This window comes from Thalassophryne amazonica, chromosome 3 (genome assembly GCF_902500255.1).
Source record: "Thalassophryne amazonica chromosome 3, fThaAma1.1, whole genome shotgun sequence".
Lineage (NCBI taxonomy): Eukaryota > Metazoa > Chordata > Actinopteri > Batrachoidiformes > Batrachoididae > Thalassophryne > Thalassophryne amazonica.
In genome coordinates, this window is record NC_047105.1 from 6,763,572 (window position 1) to 6,785,404 (window position 21,833).

General features: G+C 40.8%; 1 protein-coding gene across 2 annotated transcripts; it reads right to left on the reverse strand.

Moving 5' to 3' along the window:
• Window positions 1-700: 700 nt before the first annotated feature.
• LOC117505773 (parvalbumin beta-like) lies at window positions 701-14,257 on the reverse strand. Of its 2 annotated transcripts, none has more exons than XM_034165318.1 (5): window positions 14,136-14,257; window positions 13,792-13,868; window positions 8,230-8,362; window positions 4,035-4,144; window positions 701-731 (listed from the first exon to the last, which is right to left on the reverse strand). In XM_034165318.1, the coding sequence occupies exons 2-5, from the start codon at window positions 13,850-13,852 to the stop codon at window positions 709-711; spliced, it is 327 nt and encodes a 108-aa protein (XP_034021209.1). In that variant the 5' UTR covers window positions 13,853-13,868; window positions 14,136-14,257; the 3' UTR covers window positions 701-708. The 2 variants fall into 2 exon arrangements, with proteins under 2 accessions (XP_034021209.1, XP_034021213.1); XM_034165322.1 differs by having other exon boundaries at window positions 14,131-14,205.
• Window positions 14,258-21,833: the final 7,576 nt, after the last annotated feature.

Below are 21,833 nucleotides of genomic sequence, written 5' to 3' on the forward strand. Positions count from 1 at the left end.
CATCAGCCCAGCATCCACACACCATCCAGCAGGTGGCAGACCCGTCTACAGGATATATTACACAGGCAAAAGAACTGTGCTTTATCAACTGATTTGATGGGTTTGTCTTCATGATTCAACCTTTTATTTTGCTGACTTATAAATTGATGATATTTATTATTTTATTATCATGTTTACAGACAGGAAGGGATGAACTCATTCATTTAGGCAACTGTTCACTCAGGGCTGTTCTGAAATCTTGGAAAAAGTTGTTGGTGTAGCTGCACCGTGAAGATCAGGAAAGTTTGATCTTAATCAGAGTTTCTTCTGATTATGAGAGTCAAAGTTTTCCACACTGATCTGAGGTCAGGATTAAAAAAGGAATGCGAGAGACAGAATACAAGAGACGGAACCCGGTGCTCAAACACCTGCTCCTCTGTGAGGTAGAAACTGAAAATTCCAGCTGAAGTGTCCACTTGGATCGACGCAACAGGAATAATTTTTCAGAGCACGTCTTTGGGGAACTAATCAGAAGGGACAAGAGTCTGGTGGCTCTGAATGATCTTGTCAAATCTTAAACCTGGTATTTGGAACATTTACGAGTGTATTAAAAAAGTTGATAAATACGGGCCCTGGTTTTAGCAACAAACAATCTGGAAAGTTGGAATTTCCAAGAATTCCATAAATCAAAGAAGGAAAAGAGTCGTGGACACAGTTCTACGCTCGTCCTTATTTTAGGAGATCACAGAATTCTGGGGAGAGAAGAACAGAAACACTGATCACAACATGATCCTGAAGACTGAAGGCACTGACACGACTGGATAGTTTGGAAGTGGGCGGGACAAATACAATACCACCTGACTGATAATCCGCTGATTTCCTTTCACGTGCAAAAACTCATCTACTTTCTGAAAAGAAATGATATTGAAGCAAGTGACAGAAGTTTGTAGAATTTAATGGAGCATCATCTGATCCAGAGGCATCAAAAATACACGAAAGGAGGTGATGGTCCAGTGGTTAAGCGTTGGGCTTGAGACCAAAGGATCCTTGGTTCAAATCCCAGCCTGACCAGAAAATCACTAAGAGCCCTTGGGCAAGGTCCTTAATCCCCTATTGCTCCTGGTGTGTAGTAAGCACCTTGTATGGCAGCAGCCTGACAACGGGGTGAATGTGAGGCATTATTGTAAAGCGCTTTGAGCATCTGATGTAGATGGAAAAGCGCTATATAAATACAGTCCATTTACCATTTATTATGAATTTCCAGCAGCACACAGGGTAAGAAGCACACAGAGCATCAAAAGTGAAAGTTAAAAAGAAAAACAATTTGCAAATATAAATATACAAATATAAATAACATACATACTGATCAATACTGAATAGCTGCTTCAGAGAAAATGTCTTTTTTATGGAGTGGTTAAATTAATTCATTTTGCAAATGTTAACAGCAATAAAAATAAATACATCTCTTCACTCTTAGCATATGTGCATGGTCCCATTTCCTTGCTTAGCTAAGTCTGTAAAAATTCTGTTTTATATTAAGAGCACAACGTAATTATTATTCATTTACCTGTTGAAAACCACAACTCAGAAATAAATCAAATAAATGTCCAATTTGAGCGCGTACTCACATTTCCATTAGCTTGGGTTTTTAACACAGCGTTAGTATCATCTTCAGTGTGCGCCCACGGTTAGATTCCACTTTAAGCACACCCACCGGACAGCACCCTAAAAATTGGCCCGCCCTGCCTATCATCTCTTATCTATCATCTCGTTTCTGCTTCAAACTGCCTCCAGTCATCATCTGTCTCAGTGACAGATATCTGAAGCTTTTGTACAATAATCATTTCCACATAAATTCAGCATTATTTCATCATAAAAGATCGAGGAAGCGATCAGAGCGCCGTGGCTACACGACCTGCTAGCTAATCACAGAGTGTCGCCTCGTTTTTGCTTAAAACTGACTTTAGAATGATTTAAGTGGTTTTATCTTGTCTTCTGTTGGTTAATAATCCATTTGATTGCTTTGGGTGAAGAGACTCCATCTCAGATGAACTACTGAGGTTCAAAATGACGCATGCACAGTGAAAGCAGGGTGGACTGATTTTTAGGGGGGACCGTTCGGTCTGCGACATCTTTTGTTTCTGAATACTTGATCTCAGATGTTTTCTGCTTTTTATAGAGTTCCAGTCCAACGTTCTTTAGAGTTCTACTTGTTTTCGTTTATGCACAAACTCGTCTTTCCACTCTGTTATCGTGAATAGACACACGTGAAGCGTGTTTCTGAAGACACACAACCAAAACTATGTGCAAAAGGTGAAGGAGGTAAAAAACCTCATGGTTGGGGTGGTTTCACCGAGAAACGATTATCTTGCAGAAAAGACACAGAGTACCTTTCACCAAAATAATGTCTTTAGTTTTACTAGTTTTATACACACAGCATGTTGTTTGTCTTTCAGCGTCTCCTGTCTGATGTTCATTATTATCAGGTTGTCCTAAAAGTTCCCTAAAAAGCTTTCAGTTAATTCAAAATGCTGCAGCTAGAGTACTGACGGGGACTAGAAGGAGAGAGCATATCTCACCCATATTGGCCTCTCTTCATTGGCTTCCTGTTAATTCTAGAATAGAATTTAAAATTCTTCTTCTTACTTATAAGGTTTTGAATAATCAGGTCCCATCTTATCTTAGGGACCTCGTAGTACCATATCACCCCAATAGAGCGCTTCGCTCTCAGACTGCAGGCTTACTTGTAGTTCCTAGGGTTTGTAAGAGTAGAATGGGAGGCAGAGCCTTCAGCTTTCAGGCTCCTCTCCTGTGGAACCAGCTCCCAATTCAGATCAGGGAGACAGACACCCTCTCTACTTTTAAGATTAGGCTTAAAACTTTCCTTTTTGCTAAAGCTTATAGTTAGGGCTGGATCAGGTGACCCTGAACCATCCCTTAGTTATGCTGCTATAGACGTAGACTGCTGGGGGGTTCCCATGATGCACTGTTTCTTTCTCTTTTTGCTCTGTATGCACCACTCTGCATTTAATCATTAGTGATCGATCTCTGCTCCCCTCCACAGCATGTCTTTTTCCTGGTTCTCTCCCTCAGCCCCAACCAGTCCCAGCAGAAGACTGCCCCTCCCTGAGCCTGGTTCTGCTGGAGGTTTCTTCCTGTTAAAAGGGAGTTTTTCCTTCCCACTGTAGCCAAGTGCTTGCTCACAGGGGGTCGTTTTGACCGTTGGGGTTTTACATAATTATTGTATGGCCTTGCCTTACAATATAAAGCGCCTTGGGGCAACTGTTTGTTGTGATTTGGCGCTATATAAAAAATTGATTGATTGATTGATTGATTGATGTTCGGTGTCGCCGCGGTGGATCCGGTACAGATCCACAATGGGATGTGGCACAAGTTTTACACCTTCCCTAACAAGACTTCTGCACACAGAGCGGCACGACTACATTTCTTAAATAAAGTAATTGTTATTGTTCAAAAACTAAATTATGTTAACTATTTATTTCGCCTTGGGGCAACTGTTTGTTGTGATTTGGCGCTATATAAATGAAATTGATTTGATTTGATTTGATTTCATGATATAAATTAAATATATATTGATACATTAATTATTATTTGTATTACTTTAACGTAATTGGTGACAGAAAGTATGATAAAGGGACATAAAAAACATTTGAGAGATGAGAATAAATCGGGATTTGGATTCACATCGGGTGATGACACACCCAGTAGCACCCACACCCGCGCATTCTGCACTTCTGTTGTCTGAGGCCACGTCAAAGCTGTGGCATTATGGGAAATTTTTGTAAAAGATGAAAACGCAGCAACACGAGTCTAAACTTCACTTTGGACTAAACTTGTAACTTTGCACCCAACAAGTCTTTCTGACTCGATAAAGTTGTTTGACAAAATACCTTTGGATTAAAGAATATTTACAGGAAAGCGTGCGCCTTCAAAAATATTTTTACTCTTTCATAACGCGGACCTGAGATAACTGAAGATCGTGCTTTTGTAAATCTTGGTACCGGTGCTTGTGAAACATTTGTGCACATTCTCACCGTCGCTCCCGATCCTGCCGTCGCCGTCTTTGTCTCCTGCAGCCATCAGAGCCGTGGTCTCGGCCGCCGTCAGCTCCCGAGCTCCCGTCCAGAAACTCTGAAGAATCAGCCTAACGCAGAAAAACGGAAATGCATCCTGATGACACCAAACGCGCAGGTCCAGCCGCGGCGTCACCGCGTGGCTGTACTTTCAGGGCCAAAAGGTCATGAAATTATACATTTAAATGATGTATTATTGTTATTATTTAGTTACATACTTCATATTTATTTTATTGTGAATATATTTAAACAGTAAAACAGCAGCCGTATTAAAGATTGGTAACAATTTTATCTATCAGTTCCAGCAAAATGGGTGGGGCTTAAAGCACAGCAATGTCATGAGTTATGATCAGTTGTCATTGTGAATAATTGGAGAAATATCTGACGTCACAACCACAACTGCAAGGTTAAATTAATGATCAGACTGGTGAAATGACGTGTCCATTACATTCCCTCGTGTTCACACGCCTCAGATTTGAGTTTCATTTTCGAATTAAAACTAGTTTTCATTCACTGCTTCCAGTCTGTTTTACACATTTAATCTTTTGATGTAGAAACATTATTTACAGGATTAAACATCACATAATTCAACAAAATCTGCTGGGCAACAATCTGTGTTTCCAATTCTTTTATTGTGAAATTCTAGGAGGAAGTGAAACTTTGGTCGGCAGGTTATATTTTTAAGACACGAGGGGGTTTTGATTTGTCAGCAAAATTACATAAAAATATCAATCCAACAAACTGTTTTTATGAAACGTGGCACAATAAACTTGGATTTCATTTTTGGTTATATTCACAAAAAGAACATAAACATTATTTAAAATCGTGATCGTGAATATTACTTCAGAGCCACAACTGAAATGCGTTTTATGCTTTATTGTGGTATCCTTGGTAGTGGTTGTTTTTGGTTAGCACTGATGCCTCACAGCAAGAAGGTCATGGGGTCGCTTCCTGTCCTTTCTGTGTGGAGTTTGCATGTTCTCCCTGCAGCACAGGAGAAAACTGAAAAGAAAAAAAAAAATCTTTCAACTGGTGATACAAGCATCAAATGTAACACAAGTAGTCTTTACACATCACTCTTGTGGAAAAGCAGACGATTCACTTGAATTTTCAATAGGCAGCCAGGTAGGGGTTAATGAAGAATTACACAGGGGTCAAAATCTAAAAATGCTCCACTCACTTTGAAAAGTATACTACATTATTTGTCTGATCATAAAGATTCCAAAAAGGTATAGTTTAGACTATCCATGACTGAATATTCTGGAGTTACGGAGTAAAAACAGCAAAAATGGTGACAAAGGTCAATTTCAGTTTGTACAGGGGTCAAAAGTTAAAGATGCTCCAATGCTGAAAAAAAAAATGATGCGATTATTGATTGAGCTAATAGGATTAATAAATGTATTAGTTTTGACTGTGTTGAATGTTTGGTATCCAAAGTAAAGGTCAAACAAGGTCAATGTCCATTGGATTCTATGACATGTGACATATTTGACCCTCTAACATGATAACTAAATATGACACATGGTGCAAACTATTCTTTATTAAAAGCATATTATCTCAACCAATAATTTGCATCACTTTTTGCCAAAATTTTAGCAAGCATGCTGTTAAATAGGACATACTTGGGATTGTAAAACATGATGTAAAACAGGGAATGTTAAACTTGATGTAAAATAGGGAATGTAAAACATGAGGTAAAATAAGGAATGTAAAACATTATGTTAAATAGGAAATATGCATGATGTAAAATAGGGAATGTTAAACATGTTGTAAAATAGGGAATGTTAAACATGATGTAAAATAGGGAATGTAAAACATGAGGTAAAATAGGGAATGTAAAACATTATGTTAAATAGGAAATATGCATGATGTAAAATAGGGAATGTTAAACATGTTGTAAAATAGGGAATGTTAAACATGATGTAAAATAGGGAATGTAAAACATGAGGTAAAATAGGGAATGTAAAACATTATGTTAAATAGGAAATATGCATGATGTAAAATAGGGAATGTTAAACATGTTGTAAAATAGGGAATGTTAAACATGATGTAAAATAGGGAATGTAAAACATGAGGTAAAATAGGGAATGTAAAACATTATGTTAAATAGGAAATATGCATGATGTAAAATAGGGAATGTTAAACATGTAAAATAGGGAATGTTAAACATGAGGTAAAATAGGAAATGTAAAACATTATGTTAAATAGGAAATATGCATGATGTAAAATAGGGAATGTTAAACATGTTGTAAAATAGGGAATGTTAAACATGATGTAAAATAGGGAATGTAAAACATGAGGTAAAATAGGGAATGTAAAACATTATGTTAAATAGGAAATATACATGATGTAAAATAGGGAATGTTAAACATGTTGTAAAATAGGGAATGTTAAACATGATGTAAAATAGGGAATGTAAAACATGTAAAATAGGGAATGTTAAACATGATGTAAAATAGGGAATGTAAAACATTATGTTAAATAGGAAATATGCATGATGTAAAATAGGGAATGTTAAACATGTTGTAAAATAGGGAATGTTAAACATGATGTAAAATAGGGAATGTAAAACATGAGGTAAAATAGGGAATGTAAAACATTATGTTAAATAGGAAATATGCATGATGTAAAATAGGGAATGTAAAACATGTTGTAAAATAGGGAATGTTAAACATGATGTAAAATAGGGAATGTAAAACATGAGGTAAAATAGGGAATGTAAAACATTATGTTAAATAGGAAATATGCATGATGTAAAATAGGGAATGTTAAACATGTTGTAAAATAGGGAATGTTAAACATGATGTAAAATAGGGAATGTAAAACATGAGGTAAAATAGGGAATGTAAAACATTATGTTAAATAGGAAATATGCATGATGTAAAATAGGGAATGTTAAACATGTTGTAAAATAGGGAATGTAAACATGAGGTAAAATAGGGAATGTAAAACATTATGTTAAATAGGAAATATGCATGATGTAAAATAGGGAATGTTAAACATGTTGTAAAATAGGGAATGTTAAACATGAGGTAAAATAGGGAATGTTAAACATGTTGTAAAATAGGGAATGTAAAACATTATGTTAAATAGGAAATATGCATGATGTAAAATAGGGAATGTTAAACATGTTGTAAAATAGGGAATGTTAAACATGATGTAAAATAGGGAATGTTAAACATGTTGTAAAATAGGGAATGTTAAACATGATGTAAAATAGGGAATATAAAACATGATGTAAAATTGTGTCGATGATGATTCTCCCTGTGTTTGTGTGGATTCCCTCCGGGTGCTCCGGCTTCCTCCCTTGTCCAAAGAGATGCAGGTTAGAGGTGAACTGGAAACTTTAAATTGTTTGTAGCTGAGGCTTGCAACTGTGAATGTGTTTGTTTGCCAATATGTGACCCTGTGATAGACTGGAATCTTGTCCAGGGCTCCAGGGCGAACTCTGCCTCTCGCACTTTGGCTGCTGGGATAGCCCCCCCCCCCCCCCCCCCCCCCCCCAGTAATACTTAACTGGAATAAGCGGGTTCAGAAAATGAATGGATGGATTTAATTAGACTTGCATACAGACTGTAAGATGAGCAGTTTGATTAAGAAAAACAAACAAACAAACAAACCCAAAAATGACAAAAACAGATGAAAACTTTGGGCCTGGTCCAGAAGAGACGCAGTTACTGTGTGAGACCGATCAGCACTTGGAAAATTAGAAGAACATTTTAGAATTAAAATAGAAAGTGTGCGTTAATCACAGAACTCCTGATCTAATTTGGAGACAGCTCAACTGGGTTAGAATATTTAATTTGAACATTTTAAGAATGACCTAATTGAAACCGGTTTAATGTTGGTGCAGAACCAGGATGGAATTTGTTTAAACCCTGAGCACTCTGATGTCTTCTCTTCTATGTGTTTCCTGCAGAAATCAAGGATTTTGTTCCTGTTCTATAACGTCCCACAAAGGGTCCTTTTCAGGGGCCGTCCTGGTTCCAGTCACACAAAGAGGTGTGCCTGAGGGCCAAAGGTCACACACGTGCCAGCGCACGCAAGCACACGCACACGCACACGCACACGCACACGCACACGCACACACACACACACACACACACACACACACACACACACACACACACATACGCATTCTCGTCTGTGTCCTTACTTCAGCTCCTCCATCTCAATGTATCCACTTTTGTCCTGGTCCAGGACGGTGAACACTTTGTGTCCTTCTGCCACGGACACGCCAGCCAGGCCCACTTGCTCAAAGAAGGATTTGTAGTTGAATGTCCCTGGAGCTACGAGACACAAAGAGACAGAAAGGCAGAGAGCGGCAGAGAAGAGCGGACGTCCCATTTACTCATTCGCTCAGATGACTCTCATTCTTCAACCAATGACATTTACCGACACAGGGCCTGCAGCGCACCATGTCCTGCACCATTATCGCTCCCCGTCACATATCTGTGTGACCCTAACGGGGTCACCATCAAGTCTCCAAACCAAATGCAATGCTTCATCATTTAGAACACAATTTATCTGACAGTAATCACTTATAACACATGTTTATGTGTTAATAATCATTTATAACACAGGTCTACATATTAATTATCATTTATGACATGGTTTAATACATTAATAATTTCTAACAGGTTTATGTGTTAATAATCCTTTATAACAGGTTTACATATTAATTATCATTTATGACATGGTTTAATACATTAATAATATTTGATAACATGTATTTATCTGATAATAATCATTTATAACACAGGTTTATGTGTTAACCCTCTCAAGGCAGGCACTGCAGATTTGCAACAGCTAAATATCTGATTTTTCCTGTTACTAAAAATTAATTTGAGCCTGAGAGGGTTAATAATCATTTATGGCATGGTTTTATGTAATAATCATTTATAACACAGGTTTATATGGTAATAATAATTTGGCGTATATGTTAAGAATAATTTAGAATGCAGGTTTTATCTGTTAATAATTTTAACAGGTATGTTAATAATCATTTAGAACATAGTTTTATATGTTACAAATAATGTATAACACAGGTGTTTGTTAAGAATAATTTCTAACTTATGTTTATATGTTAATAACCATTTATAAAAGGTTTATGTTAATAATTATTGAGAACATGACTTCATCTGTCAATAATCATTTATACCACATGTTTATATGTTAATAATACATTAGAACACATTTTCATCTGTTAGTAATCATTTAAAACGGGTTTATATGTTAATAATACATTAGAACACATTTTCATCTGTTAGTAATCATTTAAAACAGGTTTATATGTTAACAATACTTTTAAACAAGGTTTTATCTAGTAATAATAATCATTTTTTGATACAGGTTTATATGTTAATAATAATTTAGAACACATTTTCATTTGTTAATAATGGCATAGTTCTAATCTACAAACAATGATAACATTTTAGCATTTGATTTCTGCTTTATGATCTCCACACAAACACTTTTATACTAAGAAGCAAAGATAAGAGCTGCATTTTTTCTAGTATTTTTTTTGTTTAAAAAAAACATACAACCTATAGAAGACAAATAGTGCCTCACATTTATGAATCTAAATCAAGTCTGAATTTAAAGTCACATATTAAAATATAAACACTAAAAGCTGTTCAAATCCATAGTGTTGCTCAAATTTAACTGATAAATAATTTTCATGTTTTATTAGCATCATTGTGAACTGAAACCTGTTCGTCTCACTCTCACAGTATTTTGTTCACAGTCACAGTGACACTGCTGCCTGATTTTTTATGGATTAATTGTAAAATGATGGCAAAATGAGCAGAAATTTATGTTTTCTTACTTTGTAAACAGTAATTTTCACCCGTGTCTCTTGATTGGATTGCTTGAATTTTACTTTTAACATTTGCTTCCGCGTTTGATGAAACTTTGATCAGGAAGAATTCATGAAATCCAGATGTGGAGTCACACACACAAAAAAAGAACATCTGTCAAACTGATCCACTGATCCTGATGAAACCTATCAGCTACACACATCTTGTGACAAACAATCAACAATTAAAATTTGGGGCATCTGGATCCAGATGTCCAGGATGACGATGTTAACTGAAGCTGCTGTTTCGTAAAAGCTGTAAACTTGAGGCTCGTGAACCTCTGCTGCCACCAGCAGACAGCCAGGCTGTGTGATGTCATAAAGAAAAGGTGCTGGTGTCAAATCCCACCAGGTGTGAGTCCTGGCAAACGTCTCTGCCCCAATTCATGACTTCATGACTGTTAATTCATAAAAATATTTAAAAGAATCCACAAAACATTTATCATACACTCATACACACACTCACTGTCAACTGCTTAGTCCAATTAAGGGTCGTGGGGGGCTGGGGCCTATACCAGCAGTCACAGAGTGCGAGGTGGGGTTCACCCAGGACAGGACACCAGTCTGTCACAGGGCCACAAACAGACAAACAAACACATTCACACCCACTCACACACCTACGGACAACTATTTTTTTTAAGATTCCAATTGACCTAGCCTGCATGTCTTTGGATGTGGGAGGAAACCGGAGCACCCTGAGGAAACCCATGCAAACACGGGGAGAACATGCAAACTCCACACAGAAAGGCCACAGGTGGGACTTGAACCCATGACCTTCTTGCTGTGAGGCAACAGTGCTAACCATTAAGCCACCGAACTGCCCACTAAAAATTTATTTAAAACAAAAATATTCAATAAATAAATAAATGAAATAAAATAAAATAAAAAAAATAAAGGAAGTGTTTTTGTTGGTAAAGATGTAAAAGGACACATCCTTGAAACAGGTTTGGATCACTGACAGTTTCAGTGCTCTGTGACTGTTTGCGATAGTTTATAAACCATTTATAAATCATGACCTCTGCCCTCCTCTGCTGGCTAATAACAATGTTTGCATGCCGTGTTTTTTTTAATGTCTAAACGAACGCGTGCTCAGGCAGCGGTGACGTGCGGTCGGATAAACTGGTGCCAAACGTCACTCACAGCCTGAATCTTTTTGGACTTGAAGAACACGTAACCTCTGACATGTCGCTTTCATCACATTCTGACATCATGTCAGGCAGACAGAATCATGAGGAATAAATAATGACTCCCTTTGGGACCTGCAGGCGGGTCACTAGTGCGGTTTCTGTGGGTATCTGGTGGTTACCGGCCTCAGGCCCCAGGCCCCAGGCCCCCAGCCGCCTCCTGTGGACCGTGCGGCGTTCATGTACCCCCTGTGGCAGTGGGACTTCAGCCCTCTCCTGCTGCAGCATCTCTGCCCTAAAGGAACGCAGTGCTGGCCAACTAAAAACTCATCAAGTCCATTATGTGGGACTGTTTTCTAAAGCGTCCAACAAACAGGAAGAGAATCTATTCAGCTCCTTAACTCGAGCATTCTCAGGGTGTTTATTTTTTTTGCTTCTTTTATATTTTTACTCATTATGGGCTTTTTCACAGCACCTCTGAATCTTTATACTGTTAATCTACAGTATTGCTGCATAAGTTTAGCAGTGAATTAAACATGTAAATGTTTTACAGAGTATATGGACTATAAGTTGCATCTTTTTTTTCTGCATTATCAGCTCTTTAATTTCACTTCATTGTGGATTTTTGCATTTTTTTTTTTTTTTGAAGTTGATTTTGCTTAGTGCTTTGATACGTATTGTAATTACTGCTATTAATAACAAACTCAATTTATACTACTATAAAACTATACTATACTATGCTATAAAATACAGTGTTATTTTATAAATCATAAAAAAATTAATTTGTTTGACTATTTTTACAAAATGGAAAAACAACATGAAATCTACATACACATGTGCTCGTGAGTGCTGCCAATATTTAGTAAAAACAAACTACTGACTCTCCGTCCTGTCCATCTTCTGTTTGTCCTCTCCATCCTGTCTGTCCTCTCTGTCCATCCTGTCCATCCTCTGTTTGTCTTCTCCATCCTGTTCGTCCTCTCCATCCTGTCTGTCCTCTCTGTCCATCCTGTCCATCCTCTGTTTGTCCTCTCTATCCTGTCCGTCGTCTCTGTTCTGTCATCCTCTCTGTCCGTCCTGTCCATCCTCTGTCTGTCCTGTCTGTCCTGTCCGTCCTCTTTATCCATCCTGTCTGTTCTCTCTGTTCTGTCATCCTCTCTGTCCATCCTGTCCATCCTCTGTCTGTCCTGTCCGTCCTCTTTTTCCATCCTGTCTGTCCTCTCTGTTCTGTCGTCGTCTCTGTCCGTCCTGTCCATCCTCTGTTTGTCCTCTCCATCCTGTCTGTCCTCTCTGTCCATCCTGTCCATCCTCTCCATCGTTTCCGTCCTCTCTGTCCATCCTGTCCATCCTCTGTCTGTCCTGTCCGTCTTGTCCATCCTCTTTATCCATCCTGTCTGTCCTCTCTGTTCTGTCATCCTCTCTGTCCGTCCTGTCCATCCTCTGTTTGTCCTCTCCATCCTGTCCGTCCTCTCTGTTCTGTTGTCCTCTCTGTCTGTCCTGTCCATCCTCTGTCTGTCCTGTCCATTCTCTTTATGCATCCTGTCTGTCCTCTCTGTTCTGTCATCCTCTCTGTCCGTCCTGTCCATCCTCTGTTTATCCTCTCCATCCTGTCCGTCCTCTCTGTTCTGTTGTCCTCTCTGTCTGTCCTGTCCATCCTCTGTCTGTCCTGTCCATCCTCTGTCTGTCCTGTCCATCCTGTCCGTCCTCTTTATCCATCCTGTCTGTCCTCTCTGTTCTGTCATCCTCTCTGTCCGTCCTGTCCATCCTGTCCGTCCTCTTTATCCATCCTGTCTGTCCTCTCTGTTCTGTCATCCTCTCTGTCTGTCCTGTCCATCCTCTGTCTGTCCTGTCCATCCTGTCCGTCCTCTTTATCCATCCTGTCTGTCCTCTCTGTTCTGTCATCCTCTCTGTCCATCCTGTCCATCCTCTGTTTGTCCTCTCCATCCTGTGCATCCTCTCCATCCTGTCTGTCCTCTCTGTCTGTCCTGTCCATCTTCTGTCCATCCTTTCCATCGTTTCCGTCCTGTCTCTCTGTCCTGTCCTTTGCTGCAGTTTTGTCAAAGATGGATTGAATTTTTCTGATGTGATTGTTGGTCTCAGCATCAGAGTCACAGTGAGAAAAACAGATTATTTATTTATTTATTTATTTATTTTTTACCATATTCTGGCTGTGATAATCCCACTGCTGGATTATGGGGTTTGAAGGATCGTGATCAGTTCAGTGATCTGCAGATGATTAAATAATAAATTTTCGTGTTTTTACTGAATCTGATAATTACTTTTTTTCTGTCTTCACAGTGCAACTGAATATGAAACTCTTTTTTGTTTATTTGTTTGTTTGTTTTGGCAGCCCTGAAGGCAGCACAGATCAGTTGATTCATCAGACACCAGAACCCGGTCGGTCACTGTGACGCTGAAGCCCTGAAGCCTGTTTCTGTGTCAGGAGGTTGATGTTGGTGTGGAAGCAGAATGAAGACCAGGACAGAAAGCCCAAAGTTCAGCTTCTCAGCTGTGAGGGTTTGATTCCCCAACCCACACATTTTGCACCTCTTCCTGCTCTACCAAAAACTGATTGGCTCATTCAGGTGCTTGTTAGCTCTTGATTGGCTGAGCACGCCTGAATGAGCCAGTCAGCTTCGAGCAGGAGTAACGTGTCCAGTTTTGGAGTCCCTCAGGGAAATGCCTGCGTGCTTTTTGTGTTTCTGGTGTGTTAATGAGCGCGTGTGGTCTGACTCACCTTGACAAGCCTCAATCGCAGCCTTGACATCTTCGATGCTCAACATCCCTGAAAATGCCATGTCGCTGAGCGGAGGCCTGAGGGGCGCACGGAGACGGGACAAATGCAAAGTGATGGGACAGTCATGTAAAACAAACAAACACAAAAAACCAAAACAAAAAACAGAAAAGATTCAACGTTGGATTAAAAGGTGGAACTCAAATCATCAGAATGCAACATTTACATCACAACTGACTTCATTTTAATAAATTTTACAAAACCCTTCTTGAAGGTGCAGTGATCGTTTTTAGCTTTAGTTTGTTTTCAAGTAGAATGCTACAGGACGGACCCTGAACTCACCGTGCTTCCGTCTGAGCCGAGGATGTGCAGATCGCTGCCTACGGGTCTGTGACTCTCACTTGAAGCTTCGAGAAGAAACCTGACGTCTCTGCCCTCAAATCCAGAAATTTGCTCCACACCACAGCCTCCTCCCGCTCCTCCTCCCACTCCTCCCGCTCCTCCTCCCGCTTCTCCTCCCTCTACTCCGTGAGTTAATCAGAGCAGATAATTGTCTCACTCCTGCTGCGCTACAAACCTTGTGCACAGGCCACATTTTGATAAGGTTCATCAGAACGTCACTGGAGCTGCTCTTTAATCGCTCCATCAGTCTTGATCGGTCACCCTGGGGCCCCGGGGCCCCACGGTGGCCTTGGGGCCCCACGGTGGCCTCAGGGCTCCCCGGTGTCCCCAGACCATTAGCATGGAGTCCATTAGATATCGACCGTCACTTTGGGCACAGACTGAACACATATCATTCAGGAGAACATGTTCATACCTCTGGCCAACGTATGATCACAATGTTTTTTGGTACAACACAGTAACTTCATGAACCTGAGCTCTGTGTGGATTTAACTGCAGCAGGACCAAATCCAGTGTAACAGACCGAGATGAACCTCCTGCCCAGACTGGAGCGGGTTCATGTAGCTTTACAGTCTGGGTCATTCTGCCCAAATAATATCCTGGGGAATTCTTTATGTTGGGGTCAGGAAAATAAATATTTGACCCACTGTCAGAATGGAGAGGTCTGTAATTTTTATCGTAGGTACACTTCAACTGTGAGAGACAGAAAATCAAACAAAATCACGTTGTATGATTTTTAAATAATTTGTTTGCATTTTATTGCATGAAATAAATATTTGATCCACGAGAAAAACAGACCTTAACATTTGGTACAGAAACATTTGTTTGCCATTACAGAGGTCAAATGTTTCCTGTAGTTTTTCACCAGGTTTGCACACACTGCAGCAGGGATTTTGGTCCATTCCTCCATACAGATCTTCTCTAGATCTTTCAGGTTTGGAGTTTCAGCTCCCTCCAAAGATTTTCTATTGAGTTCAGGTCTGGAGACTGGCCAGGCCACTCCAGGATCTTGAAATGCTTCTTACGGAGCCCCTCCTTAGTTGCCCTGGCTGTGTGTTTGGGGTCATTGTCATGCTGGAAGACCCAGCCATGACCCATCTTCAATGCTCTTACTGAGGGAAGGAGGTTGTTTGCCAAAATCTCGCAATATATGACCCCATCCATCCTCCCTTCAATATGGTGCAGTCGTCCTGTCCCCTTTGCAGAAGAGCACCCCCAGAGTATGATGTTTCCACCCCCATGCTTCACGGTTGGGATGGTTTTCTTGGGGTTGTTCTCATCCTCTACACATGGTAAGTGGAGATGATTCCAAAAAAGCTCTATTCTGGTGTCATCTGACCACATGACCTTCTCCCATGCCTCCTCTGGATCATCCAGATGGTCACTGGTGAACTTCAAACGGGCCTGGACATGTGCTGGCTTGAGCAGGGGGACCTTGCTGCCCTGCAGGATTTTAAACCATGACAGCATCATGTGTTACTAATGTAATCTTTGTGACTGTGGTCCCAGCTCTCTTCAGGTCATTGACCAGGTCCTCCTGTGTAGTTCTGAGCTTTCTCAGAATCATCCTTACCCCACAAAGTGAGATCTTACATGGAATTCCAGACCGAGGGAGATTGACAGTCATCTTGTGTTTCTTCTACTTTCTAATAAATAATCATAACAGTTGTTGTCTTCTACCAAGTTGCTTGCCTGTTGTCCTGTAGTCCATCCCAGCCTTGTGCAGGTCTACAGTTTTGTCCCTGGTGTCCTTAGACAGCTCTTTGGTCTTGGCTATGGTGGACAGGTTGGAGTGTGATTGATTGAGTGTGTGAACAGGTGTCTTTTATACAGGTCACAAGTTCAAACAGGTGCAATTAATACAGGTAAAGAGTGCAGAATAAGAGGGCTTCTTAAAGAAAAATTAGAGACAGAATTCTTGCTGGTTGGTACATTATCAAATATTTATTTCATGCAATAAAATTCAAAATAATTATTTAAAAATCATACACTATAATTTTCTTTTCTTTTTTTTTTTTTTTTTTTTTAGATTCTGTCTCTCACAGTTGAAGTGTACCTACGATAAAAATTACAGACCTCTCCATTCTTTGGAGGTGGGAAAACCTGCAAAACTGACAGGGGATCAAATACTTATTTTCCCGACTGTATCAAGGGTCTTATAATACTGGTCTGCATCTGTGTGTCTGTCTGTCACGTGGAGGTTGCTGGGCCAATCTGCTTCAAACATAACATATGCGTTCAGATGGGGGTGGAGCAGTGCATACTTCATTATTGTCTCGATCAACTTGTAACTCTAAAAGTTACTGGGGTCTGAAAAAACACACTTTTTTCCCTATGGGACCCCGCTCAGCCAAATTTGGTATGTGGGTTGGGCTGTGTGTTGCCAGGTACATGCCTGAATTATGTCACCAAGAGGCCGGAACCCTGAAAGTTATTGGTGTCAGAAAAATACACCAGGTTTTCAACCTGTCCAGTGCGTCTACATTTTATGGTCAAAATAATAATAATAATAATTCATTTATTTCATGTGCCGCTGACTTTGCATTTTATTTACTCAGTCCACTTTTATATATGAAGAGTTCAGGCACAAAACCCTGGAAACGTCATGCCCACGGAAAATGAGATAACCATAACAGTTTGGGACTCCGGAGAGGGCGGTCGCATCTGCTCCTCTCTCCTCTATCTCTGCTCCAACCTTCAAAGTCCCTACTTCACCAGACTGTGAATTGGATTAACCATGGAATTGATCAGCTGGTCTCTGAACACTATTGACACCATTTTTTTCTACAAGAAGATCAGGGCCAGGGACCCTGCGTGCCCAGATGGAACTTATCCTGTGGGCTATGTTCTCGACGCCTGGGAGATGTGGCGTGTCGCATGCTCTGCGCCATTCTCTGTGGAGGACATCGAGGATTTATTCATATTTGGTTTCATAGTAGGAGGGCTGGTACTTATTGGCTTATGTATTGCCCTGACCTACTGGAAAATTGGTAAGACGGCTGCCACCAAAACCACGACCCCTCACTTGTCCGTCATGATTAATGAGTTGGGCAAGGCGATGCATTCTCAGACTGCGTTAACCCTTGAACTCAGACGCAAGTTGGATAACATCTTGGATGAAATGCGCACCTTGCAGATGAAGATGAAGATTTCAGAGACTGGGGAATATTCATAATTTGGGATCTGGTTTGAAGCTGTAAAAGTGTTTTCACTGCTCAATCACAAACACGGCAGGCTTATCAGCCTCTGAAGGACAAAATGCCATGTTGTTTTCCTCCAGAAGAATTTCTACAGCCTTGGGGAACATTGGCTGCCTCCTTATCTCTCTGACTCCAGTACAAGGACAGACTCACACATGGACAAAGACTGAAGCATGCTCCACTTTCCCTCCTACCTCCCCTCCTGTCACCCATCACACAACCCATCCCAGCTGCCACTCACGCCACCCCTTCTCCCCTCCGGGGGCTGCGTGGTTTTAGCTGCGGCAGGTCCCCGTTCCCCCCAAGCTGGTGGCAGCGCGACTCCTGTTGCAGCGGCTACCACACACTCACATCGCCTCAATTTGAGAACGGACTGTTTCAAATTTAGTGCACATAAACAATGTCAAATGTATATGTGTTGTCTTAATTCTGATGTGTGCCATTATTACGGTAAACAAGTAATAATTGTGGATTAATTGCTGTTTGTCTGTGGTAATGTCAATGTGGATCTAATCTCGTTGTTGCACTTGTAATGACAATGACAATAAATCTCATCCATCCATTGCAAGTGAAAGCTTACCGAGGCTCGTATCCGATAACAAAATCAATTATGCTGCAACACCCCATAAATCCTATGGTAAATGCAAGTCAAGATGTGGTTTGTATGCAGAACCTTGTAAGCACCATCCTGGTTTGTGTGCAAAACCACACAGTGAACAGCACACCACTCACTGGCATGTATCTTGGTCACGTGACACAAGGATCACGGCACCACGAGAGTTTCTCTAATGCTGCTTTTACACATAACAACGGCATGTCACGAATGCCACTAAGTATACATTCTTAGCTGCTTATCACGAATGTGATGATTTGAGGCAGAGGCGTCAGGTGTCCTCAGGAACTGCTGCAACCTGTTACCATGCATTATGATTAATGGAACGTGTTGGTGGAGCATTATCAGGAGCCATTACGCACGGTTAAGAATAATGTTCCGCGCTGTTGTGTGCTGTTGCGCACTATTTCACGTTGTGAATGAGGTGAATTGTCTCCACACACACACACCCCAATATTCATCCATCAGCTGCTGAACATTTCAGATCGCTCCAGTTTGCTCCTCAAAATCCACAGCAGAAGAACTTTGTGACTGTATGCTTAATTGGACTCTGTGCCATGGAGTGGCACAGAGAGGAGGAGGAGATGGGGATAGCCAGATGTGTGGCTCCATGCGGCTCTCGTCTCGCTCGTTTTCCCAAACATCAGGCCAGGGGCATAGGCAGAAATCATAAATTGGGTGGGCCCAGAAAAAATCAGACGGGCCCAACCTTTGGGGTTGTAGGTAAGGTGTAGGTATTATAATACACCGTATGAAAAAGTATGCCTCGTTTGGACATCGCAAGCAACGTTATCACTTAGCCTACAGCACTGGCAAAGTGAGCACACAGACGCGACATGTCAGACATAAGTACTCTTCATGGATAATGCAAGCTGCAGTGCAGCGCCACACACATTCAGCACGTCTGGTAGCCTACTTGGCTCGGCCTAAACCCAAAACGTCAATAAGTATTTAAATAAGGCATTGTTTCAAAAATTAATTCCAAGTTTAATAATGAACACATCTCAGCCAACTGCACAGACGCTGTGTGCACAGTTACACAGACGCAAAGTGTCAGACACAAGCACCCCAATGCAAGCAGCAATGCAACGCTTAGTCATGTAAAGTCCTTTAAAATAAAAACTCAAACTATACTCAACAAAAATATAAATGCAACACTTTTGGTTTTGCTCCCATTTTGTATGAGATGAACTCAAAGATCTAAAACTTTTTCCACATACACAATATCACCATTTCCCTCAAATATTGTTCACAAACCAGTCTAAATCTGTGATAGTGAGCACTTCTCCTTTGCTGAGATAATCCATGCCACCTCACAGGTGTGCCATATCAGGATGCTGATTAGACACCATGATTAGTGCACAGGTGTGCCTTAGACTGCCCACAATTAAAGGCCACTCTGAAAGGTGCAGTTTTGTTTTATTGGGGGGGGATACCAGTCAGTATCTGGTGTGACCACCATTTGCCTCATGCAGTGCAACACATCTCCTTCGCAACATCCGTGAAGAGAACACCTCTCCAACGTGCCAAACGCCAGCGAATGTGAGCATTTGCCCACTCAAGTCGGTTACGACGACGAACTGGAGTCAGGTCGAGACCCCGATGAGGACGACGAGCATGCAGATGAGCTTCCCTGAGACGGTTTCTGACAGTTTGTGCAGAAATTCTTTGGTTATGCAAACCGATTGTTTCAGCAGCTGTCCAAGTGGCTGGTCTCAGACGATCTTGGAGGTAAACATGCTGGATGTGGAGGTCCTGGGCTGGTGTGGTTACACGTGGTTTGCGGTTGTGAGGCTGGTTGGATGTACTGCCAAATTCTCTGAAACGACTTTGGAGACGGCTTATGGTAGAGAAATGAACATTCAATACACGAGCAACAGCTCTGGTTGACATTCCTGCTGTTAGCATGCCAACTGCATGTTCCCTCAAATCTTGCGACATCTGTGGCATTGTGCTGTGTGATAAAACTGCACCTTTCAGAGTGGCCTTTTATTGTGGGCAGTCTAAGGCACACCTGTGCACTAATCATGGTGTCTAATCAGCATCCTGATATGGCACACCTGTGAGGTGGGATGGATTATCTCAGCAAAGGAGAAGTGCTCACTATCACACATTTAGACTGGTTTATGAACAATATTTGAGAGAAATGGTGATATTGTGTATGTGGAAAAAGTTTTAGATCTTTGAGTTCATCTCATACAAAATGGGAGCAAAACCAAAAGTGTTGCGTTTATATTTTTGTTGAGTGTATATCCGCAACATGAAAACAGGTTGACTCGGCGGCCAAATTATGAAATTGATAAACAATGGAAACCATGGCTCGGCGGCCAAATTAAAAACCATCGTCTCTCCGACGGCGATCCATGTGTAATCTGACGACCATCTGACTGCAGTTTACATATTCAGATGGCGAGGAAAACAGGATCCAAAATTATTTGAGTGCATACGAGGGAGCTTCAAGATGGATCTGGCACCGCAAAGCCTGCCGGTATGACCTGTGCCACGTATGATAATATCCATCCCCCTCCCCCCGAGTGCAAAGGAACTGTTGAAATGTATGTTCATCTTGATAATAATTATGAATTATTATGATGTTCAGAGAATGTGAACAGCGGCTATCAAACTGAAAGCTCCGTGTGCTACTGTGCACACACTGCCGCAAATCTAAACAGGCTGTTATATCCACAATAGACCTCACAGGGCAGATATTTGTCCATTCTGTCCCATGGGCACCGTAAATAATCGACTATTGTCTCCATCATAACACGGGCAGCTGCGCCTTTACGTGGTGCACAGTAATGCATCATTGCATGTGTCAGGCTTGGAGCTGAACGCATCTCACACTGTAATAAATGATCACATTTGGAGATCGGTCAGTCTGCAGCACCTTTTATGGGCGTCTGACAGCAGTCTGTGTCGTCTACATGCGCTCTGGATGTGATCTGACAGGTGTGGACAAAGCAGTCTGTCTGCACTTCAACACTGCTGGCCACGCCTCTTTTCCCCCCGACTGTGTTGGATTATGGCAGTATTTGCCGTGTCGGCCATGGTTCCGTCAAACTCTTGCTATATGCGATGGGGGCTTAAAGATGTGGACGTTTTTTGAGCTGATGACATCACCCAAACATCTGTCAATCTGTCAGTCATAACAGTGCAATTATAAAACAACACAGTTTTGCAAATTGAGATGTCTTCTCATGTTCAAATTTATCTGAAAAAGCAGAAATGATAAAGAAAGCCTCCATCAGAGGAAGTGAAACAGATCAACAAGAAGTCTGAAGGTGGAGAAATGATGAGACATCATAAAAAATAATAAAATAATCTCTAAATATCTCTCCTTACTGTCAGTGAATGAGGAAGAGGTTTCTTCTGTTTTATCAGCTTGTTCTGTGCGACATTAATGAGATGTGATGAAGTTCATACGGCTGGATTTATGTAACATTTAGTGAGCAGAGAGACAATGTTCCAGGAAATCAGTGATTCAGTTCTGGAAGTGATCCAGAATATATTCTGGAACTGAAAAAGTTGTGAGGATGTTGAGGAAATCTGGATAAAGTCCTCAAAGATGAGGGAGTTTATTGGAACATATGAACAAAAATATAAATGCAACATGTTTGTTTTTGCTCCCATTTTTCATGAGCAGAACTCAAAGATCAAAAACATTTTCTGTATACACAAAAGACATATTTCTCTAAAATACTGTTGAGAAATCTGTCTAAATCTGTGCTAGTGAGGACTTCTCCACCTCACAGGTGTGGCACATCAAGATGCTGATTAGACAGCATGATTATTGCACAGACAAATGGGAGCAAAACAAAAGTGTTGCATTT